Source organism: Argentina silus, assembly GCF_951799395.1.
Source record: "Argentina silus genome assembly, chromosome: 5".
NCBI lineage: Eukaryota > Metazoa > Chordata > Actinopteri > Argentiniformes > Argentinidae > Argentina > Argentina silus.
The window spans coordinates 4,577,722-4,588,214 of NC_139659.1; the positions used below are offsets into that span (position 1 = coordinate 4,577,722).

Consider the following 10,493-nt stretch of genomic DNA (forward strand, 5'->3'; position numbering starts at 1 on the left):
CAATGGGATGGGGAGCCTCGAAACCAACACACACACACAACACTGCTCCTTTGCAGCCGATGACAAATGACAAGAACAAATCCTGACAGCAGCAGGCACACTGCCACAAACCCCAACCTCCCCCTCCCTCCCTCTTTCTTTCCTCTCTCCCCATGCCTCTCTCTCTTACCCAGAATGCAGTGCAGTCTGAGCAGGGCTGAGCAGAGCTATAAAAAGCCAGAGGGGGGAGGGAGGGCCGCCGTGCAGCACAGACACACACAGGATCCAGGGACAGCAGCAGCCCACACTGGACACAGTCGCACCGCGCAGAACAGAGAGGTCAGTACTGAGGACAGACAGACAGACAGGCTGCACACAATGGCACCATAGAGGAAGAGAGGGAGGAAGTACCGTAGCGGCTGGCAGGGGTTGATTGTGTTGTGGAGGATGAAGGAGAGAGAGGGAGAGGGCGGGCAGGGTAAAGTAGCGCCTGACCCACGCTCTTTAAGTGCTTCTCTGATGCAAAGCGTTTCGCGCCTGTTATGGAGAAACTGGGGGGCTGAGGAACAGGGCTCCTTGCATAACGTCCTTCCTCTGCTAAAGGGTAAGAATGCCACTGAGTCAACCAGTGTGGCTGGGAGTAGACCATCATACAGTATTAACATACTGTATCTCAATGACAAACATGCTTGGCTGCACATAGGCAATACAGGGGAAAGGCCCCCTTTGGGAGTCTTACTGTATATTATGGCATATAGCTAACATGGCTTGTGAAGGGAAAGTGAAATTCCTACGTGCTCCTGTGCCTGTCCTGTTGCTGTTGCTTGTCAAGCCCCTCTGCTGTCACACAATTTTTTCATTCAGACATTTCATTCAATCGTCATTCTCAGTGTGTCTCTGTTTCCAGCACTGGGCATTTATACAACTGGCGGCATGCTATTGATTGGACACCAAAATCCTGCAACCTGGAACTCTCTTTCTCTCCCTCTCTCACACAAGCACGCACGCACACACACACACACACACACACACAAATTAAATCTTCCACAGCCACACTACAGCCACTTCTCTCTCCCCATCCCTCCCCAAACATCATGGAATATCTTAACTCAGACTGGGCCTGACGTCAGAGTGATCACAAGTTCTCCCTTAAAGGGATATCACCGTTATTAAAGGCACTGTAGTGAGCTACGTTACACACACTACTACCTCACCTGCTGTGCATAACAGTGAGTGGGGAGTACATTACAGTTGTATTGACAAATTAAGTGCTTATAGCTCAATAGCGTACTCTACGTCACCAGTGGCTTTAGAGACTAAGCAAGTGCAATACAGCTCCCCATGTGTTTTTCAGGAATGATTGACATGGTATCTGAGAACAGCTGCAGAGGGGACAGGGTCTTTTTATAGCAGAGCAGCATGACCGGCTGGAGACAACAATAACATATGCTGGGGATAGGGAGAGACATCAGATATGCATCAGATATCCCTGGACTTGAGTTAGAGAAGAGGGGAACTGGGGAAGCGTCTTGTGAAGTTGGTTTATGTCCCCCCTGGGGGGCAATGAACCAACTTGCATATTGCAAACCAACCAGTAGTGCACTTTGTGAGTGGCAGAGCAAAGGGGCAGGAGCCATTGCTCCTTTTGCCCCTACCTGTGCTCCTACCTGTGCACCTGCCTGGGCCTCTTGCAGCATCGCTAGCAGTTAAACCGAGTGGGTTGCGGTGTTTGCTCAATTCAATGACAAATGACAAGATGAATTAGACCCTGACAATGAATATATGTCAGGGTTGAATTCAGGTGTAATTGGATGCACCTGTGCAGCAATGCTGAAGGTTTCTTCTCACTTGCAACATCCTCTGGGACGTCAGAGTCCTAATGAAGATACATGTATTGCATGCAAAACAATGCCATTATATATTCAGCTACTCACTGAATAATAGTCACTACAAATGAAAATATCAAATAGCCTAAATAACAAAGCATGTTGCCCAATACTGGAACGGTATGTGGAAAAATGTAATAGCATATTGATGTAGTCTAGAAATAAAGCATGTGTGCTTTTGCTATCCAGAAAATGCTGGCCTGGTTATATGTAACACACATTTGTTGCAAGTGGCCGTATGAGTTAATCTAGCATTCAGGGAGCAGAAGGAGTTGGCCTCGGTGCTGAAACTATGAAGCGTCTCATCATTCAGACTGGTCTCCTGCTCAAATTGTTTAGCTATAGACGATAGTACGCATTCCCAGTTGCATGTCCTGGTTGGCGTTTTTAGCTACATGTATACTGGCAGGTGAATACAGAAGGCGGGACACCGTATAAGGAGACTGGTGGTGGGTTGGTGGAGTCATTAACAGCTTACCTTGTAACCCGCACATCGCTGGTTCCAAATGCACGATTGACAACAATCGGCATATATGCTAACTATTGTTGGTAATGCTAATGTTTCCTAATACCTACAACTTACCCTTACCTTAACCACTCAAAGTGAATGCCTGATACTGCCTAACCGCCACGCAACTCAAAGTTATTAACTTCTTACCTAAGTCATGCAAATTCACTTACCGTCATGTAGCGTAGCTCTCTAATGCGTCAACCAGGACACGCAATTTGGAATGTGTATCGTGTATAGGTACACGATTTAATGAGGAGACTGTGTTGGTCTCATTACAGAACTGCATTCATCGATCAAGTAGATTTTGATAGCATGCTTGTTCACTGCATTGTCTATGTCCTGTATCATTTACCCCAGAATAGACAGTCTCCTATTACACTACTTCTCAGCCTCTCAGCCAGCACTGTTAATGATAACAGACATGTGGGAGTCTTATTTCAGTAGGCTACATGGTAATAAAGAGACACTGTGTTTTACAATACATGGTAGATGGTAGAGCCCATGAGTCTATGCGTGTTTGCCCTTCACGACATCCTGAGCCATGGCAAGCAAGAGCCATACTGCAAAAAGCCATATGATGAGTAGTACATCACGTTCATTGAGCTCCTGTTAGGTCATACTGCATAATCATTACCTCAGCTGCTTGGGACAGTGAGTGCCCTGGTCCAGCCCCCGATAGGACCCAGAGGATGTTTGGCATGCCAAGAAGTTGGGATACCCTGGATCCCATTACTGGGGCTCCATAATAGGCTAGGGCAGGTGTCCTAAAAGGTCACAGTGCTGATTCAGGGCTCTGGGTGACATTTATAAAGACCACAGGGTCAACAGCTCCCTACATTACACCTGTTAATAACTGATGGACTACTGATCCTGCAGAATAGGTAGAGAGGGTAGTCTCTCTAGTGTATTTCCCCAGCTGTAGGACAGGTTAGAGTCTGGCATGGGGGAGTGGGGTGGTAGGGCAAAGTGGGTTGCTAGAGCGAATCATATAAGCTATCATGCAATTTTAGTCATTCTTTAACCATTCTAATATTCTGATTTCTAATCCAGCAGAATAGGTAGAGGGGTAGTCTAGTAGTCTCTTTCCCCAGCTGAACTACCCATCTGTGTTCCTGGTCACTTTACTGGAATGTCAAACAAGAATGTCAAACAATTGTGTTGTAGGGCAGACAATGTGTGGTGTTTACATGGTCCTCTGTCGCTCAGTTGGTAGAGCATGGCGTTAACAACGCTAAGGTTGTGGGTTTGATTCCTGCTGGGACCATATATACTGGGAAATGTATGCACTCATTGCAATGTAAGTCGCTTTGGAGAAAAGTGTCAGCTAAATGGCCTATATTATACATACTAAACATAAATGCCATGGCATTTACAAACAATCACTGCCTTTATTCAGTTCAGTCCCCCTGAATGCCCTGTTGTTTCTCCTTGGAGATCAACAGAGGACACTCAAACCTATAGAGGGTTAGGGTTAGGGTTAGGGTTAGGGTTAGGGTTAGAACTGTAACAGAGAGAGAGAGAGTGATCGTTCCTCTTCTCCCTTTCACCCTCAATCTTGTTCCACTGGACTCAAGTTCCCACTGGATAGTTAGTGTAGCGCTAGCCCAGGGCACACTGTACAACAGTCTTATGGGCATCCTCTTACAGTACTCTGGTTCAGAGAAAGTAACAGATGTAGGGTCTGCTCGGCCTATTCCGGGATAGACTTTAGGCATGAGATATAGTTTGTGACACAGGATCAGGGCAACCTTAAGTCCTGAATAACTGATCTAGAATCAACACTGCCTATCCCAAAACATAATATAGACAGCTTGAGGTCACCCTTTAGTTTACAGACCAGTATTAAGCAGTGTTATTACCTGATAATTGCATATTAATTAAGCTTGCTTATAGTTACCACATAGTTTCTTAGCAAATACCAGCTGAAACAGGGCTGTAATATAAAGGCTTACCAAAGCATTCTGATCCGAATCCGGGCCAAACAGAGGTAATTTTATGTCTAGTCTCACTAAATCAAACTCTCGGTTCCCAGGTTACCTCAGCCCTAACCTCATCTATTGGCTAAGCCACAGAACCAGTCCAGCCCAGAACCAGTCCTTACCCGTCTACAGCTCACCAGTTAGACAGCAGTTTGACACCCATTTGACCAGTTGTTACAGACCTCGTCTGAACAACCACACTCTACACGTTAAAGGCTTCACCATAGTCACATGACCGAGGCATGTAGCCACTTGAGCTGAGAGATCTACTTACACACGCCACCCTGCCTGACGGAACAGGATGGGACACACCCAGACGTGACTCCCTCCCTCCCTCCCCCCTCCTCCCCCTCCCTTTCTCCCCCCTCCTCCCTCCCTTAGGATTGCCGGAAGGGCGCAGTACAACACACAGAGAACTGTAAGGCTGTCAAACTATTTTTATGTTATATTTACTGCTATTAATGCTAAAGTGCTAAGCATTCATATTCCCTTCAGTCATATGAGCACAGGGACAGTGGTGGTGCTATGTTGTGGTGTCAGTTTTGTATTAGGGGTGGTGAGAATCATTATGTTCAGCTATATATTTTGTTTGAGGGGTGTAACTAGGTGCTGGATCTGAGACACTGTATTGTAATGTTACCGTGGTTAATACTACCCCCCTGGAGCAGAGTTTGTGTGAGTGATGGTAATGCGACTGCACTTTACACCAGGATATTGAGAAATGCTTTTCACTTAGACACTCTCTCTGCCTCAGGACTCTTGGTGTGGGACAGTTGATGTCTTTTAATGGGCGATTTCCCAGACAGAGTAAACATTAAGTCTTGTAGACACAGGTGTGGAAGCTGTGCTTTGATTATATTTTTCTTCTCTTTAGTTTATTGTCAACTAGACAATTATCCAAATCCTGGTTTTGTCCACCACTTGATCTGATTCAGCTGAATGTTTTGTCTCTCAAGAGGCAGAGGAAATGCTACGGTCATTATCTGCATAGTAATTACAACAGCAATGTCCGGAAGTGTCACTGTGTCCCCTAGACGCTAGACGCTTTTCTTGGAACAAGACATAGCAAGACTAAAACTGAGAAGGAAGAAAAACTATACCGCTATAATACAATATAAATGTAGTCCCATAGAAGCAGTCAGAGTGGATTTACTTCAGTGGATTGTTGTCATTCACTTCCAGCACCTCTGACATACTGTAAGTCTACTCTAAATGCAAGTATCTGGAAACAAATTCAGATGAAGACATCAGAAGCTAGAAGGGAAGGTTCTCTTTTGAATACAGTGGGTGACCGTTAAGCGAATGAATCCATGTAACCAGATGATTAGCATAGTAGATAAATTCTCTTGTAGTAGCAGTAATAATGTATCTTTTGTCTCTCTGTTCTCTGTTTCAGTTGAAAGGAGTAACTCCCAAATAACAGATCAACATGGCAGGTAACTATCATACTGTGTGTCAACAATATAATGGTTACAATTCCTCTGGCAAAGCACTCATATTCGTTATTTCACTGCAGACTGTTTACATTCTAAAAGTAGCCTACTCATGTGTTTGCTTAGGTTATAGTGACCTCTTCTGGTGGTTTAATATATCACAACAGTTAGGAGGAACATGCCTTTACAGTCAACACAAGACATTATACGCTTAGCACTGAGTTTGTGTCTAACGTTCCATTGTTCTTTGATGAAGGTCATTCATCATTTAAAGCTATGGGATATCACTTTATTACAAGTGAACGATTGTTACTGTTCTTTGAAATACAGAGATCATGTTTATCATCAAATGATCATGAAATAGTTTCAGATGGGAAACATTTAAAAGCCTTTGATAGACGCTATTTTTGGATTCCTTGGCAACTCGACCACTGTCTCATGTGGAACCTGTCAAGACATTATAAATAAACATCCCAAATTGCTACCAATTGTGTTTGATATATAGTGTAGTAGGCTACTACAGTCAGCTTGGCTAGCTAAACCAAGCTAGCTTTATGTGGTCACAAAACAATGCACTGTGATGTGTTTGGCTTGACAATGGTTGCCACGGTAACCTCAGGTGAATAAGTAGCTAGAGCATTGGCACACTTGATCCAGTGGAATCAGTCAGTGGCAGAGCAGCTTACAGGTCTTCCAACATTTTAACAATGGGAGGCTGCAGCTCAACCAAAACAGGGATTTGTTTCTCTGCAACAGTGTGCCCTGACGGTTTGTTGCACACAAAGTTGTATAGAGAGAGTTCACTTCAGGGTTAGAGAGAGTTTCCTAGGTTGATTCAGTGACGTTGACATTTGTGTTTTATTTGTGTCCCTTTCAGAAAAAATCAAAGGCGCCAAGATCATCTTTGTTGTGGGTGAGTAAATCCATACTCGTGTGAACGTAGTGAACTAAACCAAACACTAGACATGCTCTTCATGTAAACTGACATCCTCTTGGGATAGAAGTGCCTCTCACACAGCTTTGACAGCTGTTGAACTCTGATGTCAATTAAGGGTTAGGGTTAGGTCAGGATTATGCTTAAGGTTAGAGTTAGGGTAAGGTATTATAGGGTTAAGGTTATGGTTTAGGGTTAGAGGGTAGGGTCTTCCAACTACCATATGTCAAACTCTCTGGTCTAAACAGATCCAAACCCTCTGTGTCTGCTCTCTTCTAACCCTAACCCCAGGTGGACCTGGCTCTGGTAAGGGCACCCAGTGTGAAAAGGTGGTGGCCAAGTATGGCTACACCCATCTGTCGTCCGGGGACCTGCTGCGTGCTGAGGTGGCCTCAGGCTCCGAGAGGGGCAAGCAGCTCCAGGCCATCATGCAGAAGGGAGAGCTCGTCCCCCTGGTGAGGCTGGGACTGGGACTGGGACTGGGACTGGGACTGGGACTGGGACTGGCACTGGGACTGGGACTGGGACTGGCTCTGGGACTGGCTCTGGGACTGGCTCTGGGACTGGGACTGGCTCTGGGACTGGCACTGGGACTGGCTCTGGGACTGGCTCTGGGACTGGGACTGGGACTGGGACTGGGACTGGGACTGGGACTGGGACTGGGGACTGGGACTGGGACTGGGACTGGTTCTGGGACTGGGAAAACTATTAGATCCAGTACACACCCACTTCTATCGAGATAATCTGGAGCTCATACTTGTCCCTGACCAAAAATCAGAATCAGAGTCAGAATCAGAATTCTTTTATTTGGCCAAGTATATTTGCAAATACATGAAATTGACTTGGTGAGGTTGGTGCATGGGACAGAAAAAACAATAGCGAATATTGACAAGAAATTTACAAAATAGCAAAATATTAACAAAATAGCAATAACAAATTTACAAATGTACAAAATAGAACAATAAAACAATACATTTTGTAGGCTGTGTGAGGCTAAGTGGCAATGAGGCTAGAGGCTGTGAAATGGGTATGGGGCATGTACACTATAAATTAGAATAATTTTAAATAATTATAAATTACACTGTCAGTGCATTGTGTCTGTGTGTGTGTGTGTGTATGTGACGGGGGGGGGGGGGGGGGTGGGGTGGAAAAAGCATTCAAACATACACCATTACAGTATGCAACAAGTGTGTGTTCTGTGTTATTGCTCCAAATTTAAGAATGTTATTCTCCCCCACCCACCATCCACCAGGACACAGTCTTGGACATGATCAAGGATGCCATGATTGCCAAGGCTGACACGTCCAAGGGCTACCTCATCGACGGATACCCCCGTGAGGTCGTGCAGGGAGAGGAGTTTGAGAAGAAGGTAGGAGGAGGACATGGGATGGGAGGGAAGTATTGATAGAGCTCTAATATTCATGATTTCACATCAACATAAATATTTTTAAGGAGACTCCATGATAACCAATTTGTTTATGGGGCTGTACATACCGGAGACACAAGGCATTCCCTTGATATGAACCCTGTTAATGATATCTAAATTTGTGTGTGTGTGTGTGTGTTTGTTCTCAGATCGGTGCCCCCTGCCTGCTGCTGTACATTGACGCCAAGGGTGAGACCATGGTCAAGAGGTTGATGAAGCGTGGTGAGACCAGCGGCCGCGCTGATGACAACGAGGAGACCATCAAGAAGCGCCTGGACCTGTACTACAAAGCCACTGAGCCTGTCATCGCTTTCTACGAGAGCCGCGGCATCGTCAGGAAGGTGAGAATGGACACACACACACACACACACACACACACACACACACACACACACACACACACACACACACACAGACACACAGACACACACACAGACACACACACACACACACACACACACACACAGACACACACACACACACACACACACACACAGACACACACACACACACACACACCCTCAGCCTCTGATAGATTAGGCTTCTATTTGGAATTGAGCATGTGTTTGCTGTTTTGTAATGAGAATCAGAGAAGACGAAAAAACGACTCCACTTTCAAATGCCAACACCTTCCCTCTTAATGGACAATATACATCACTCTAATCTCTTTTAACTTCACACCTGACACTTACCAAGTATGTCTCACTCTCTCTCTCACTCCTTAGATCGACTCTGAGCTGCCAGTGGATGAAGTCTTCTCACACGTCGCCAAAGCTATCGATGCGCTCAAGTAAACAAACAAACATGACTGGACGATGAACTTTGTTGTGGTCTTTCTTTTCCTGCAACTTGTCCATCTCATGAGACAAAAGCAACAGACTGCAGAGTCACCATGATATCTAATGAAAGACCATTGAGGAACAGTGTTGCCTTATTCACTCAAACTGCTGTGCGAAAGCAATAATCTACTGTGTCACTTCAGCTACTACAACCAACATCCATCAGGCCATATCCACAGGATTGGGGTTTCTCTGACAGTCATATACAGTACCTGTTCATTTCTCATTAAAACATCACCTTTAAACCCTAGAACCAACACTTTTCCAGGCCTGTTGTAATTGAACACACACACACACACACACACACACACACACACACACACACACACACACACACACACACACACACACACGCACACACACACACACAAACACCCACCCATTAACAGTGAGGTAGTAGTGCTCATATCAGCTGTGTGTAATTACAGGAGCTGCCAACACCTCTTCTGACCTTAAAATGTACAATGGCTTCCTGGGGTGGGCTGCGGACTGCAGGCTGCACTTACTACACCACCGCTAGATAATCCATTCTCTGCTCCCTCTCAAAAGCCCTGGGATCTGGGAAAGCATGTACAGTCCTGTATGGCTGGAGCTAAGCACCATGCAGACAGACAGAGCTACGTGCCGTTACCTCATTCAGGATGTGTTCAGGACTACTAGTTCTCGCACAGGGGAAGTAGAATACAATACTAGCAAACCACTTTCATGTTCATGTTCATATCTTTTCATCTAATGATGTATATTCACACTCCATAATAGAGCTGTATCATATATAAACATGTATAGAATAGTATAACACATATTCCAAAGTATTAAAGATGTTACTCATATATTTGTAATTTTACATGGTATTACTTGGACCTTACTATATTTCTAGGATAATTCTCTTTTGATAATGTGTATCATAGATGTTTCTGCCTGAGGCACAAATCATTGAAATTCAAACGGCTCATTAGTGGGCAGAAACTTTGCCCAAATATCATCTTGAATTAGGCATGTTCATGACAAAAGCTATCCTAGGACCACCACAACTCCAATAATAATAATAATAATAATTAATAATAATAATAATAATAATAATAATAATAATAATGCATTTTATTTGTATAGTGCTTCTATCACAAGCCCATTGCACTTAACAGGTCAAATAAAAAAAACATTAATAAAAATGGACTGCAGGGACAGCACAGAACAGGACCAACATACAACATCACACATTAAAAGCCTGCCTAAACAGTCAGGTCTTAACAATGTCCAGACTGTCAAAGGCTCTGACTGAGGGGGGGCAGAGCGTTCCAGAGGTGGGGTGCAGCAGAGGAGAAGGTCCTGTCACCCATGGTCTTCAGTTTGGTTTTGGGGACCAGGAGATGACAAGAGTCTGAAGACCGGAGGGACAGTGAGGCGTGAGGACTTGGATCAGATAGAAGGTCACAGAGTCATGTAGGGCCTTAGAGGTGAGGAGGAGGACTTTGAAGTTGATCCTCTCTTTGACAGGTAGCCAGTGAA

The 10,493-nt window shown here is 44.8% G+C and overlaps 1 protein-coding gene across 3 annotated transcripts; it reads left to right on the top strand.

The window, feature by feature from the left end:
* Positions 1-243: 243 nt before the first annotated feature.
* ak1 (adenylate kinase 1) lies at positions 244-9,780 on the top strand. Of its 3 annotated transcripts, none has more exons than XM_083669471.1 (7): positions 244-318; positions 5,752-5,791; positions 6,666-6,701; positions 7,014-7,177; positions 7,975-8,091; positions 8,298-8,489; positions 8,874-9,780. In XM_083669471.1, the coding sequence occupies exons 2-7, from the start codon at positions 5,785-5,787 to the stop codon at positions 8,940-8,942; spliced, it is 585 nt and encodes a 194-aa protein (XP_083525597.1). In that variant the 5' UTR covers positions 244-318; positions 5,752-5,784; the 3' UTR covers positions 8,943-9,780. The 3 variants fall into 3 exon arrangements, with proteins under 3 accessions (XP_083525597.1, XP_083525596.1, XP_083525598.1); XM_083669470.1 differs by lacking the exon at positions 244-318 and adding an exon at positions 4,702-4,773 and having other exon boundaries at positions 8,874-9,779; XM_083669472.1 differs by lacking the exon at positions 244-318 and adding an exon at positions 5,429-5,552.
* Positions 9,781-10,493: the final 713 nt, after the last annotated feature.

Excerpts from the sequence above, each read along its gene's own strand:
- ak1 (XM_083669471.1), top strand. Across the intron at positions 6,702-7,013 it reads CAAGATCATCTTTGTTGTGG|GTGGACCTGGCTCTGGTAAG; the intron begins GTGAGTAAATCC and ends CCCTAACCCCAG. Across the intron at positions 7,178-7,974 it reads AGGGAGAGCTCGTCCCCCTG|GACACAGTCTTGGACATGAT; the intron begins GTGAGGCTGGGA and ends ACCATCCACCAG.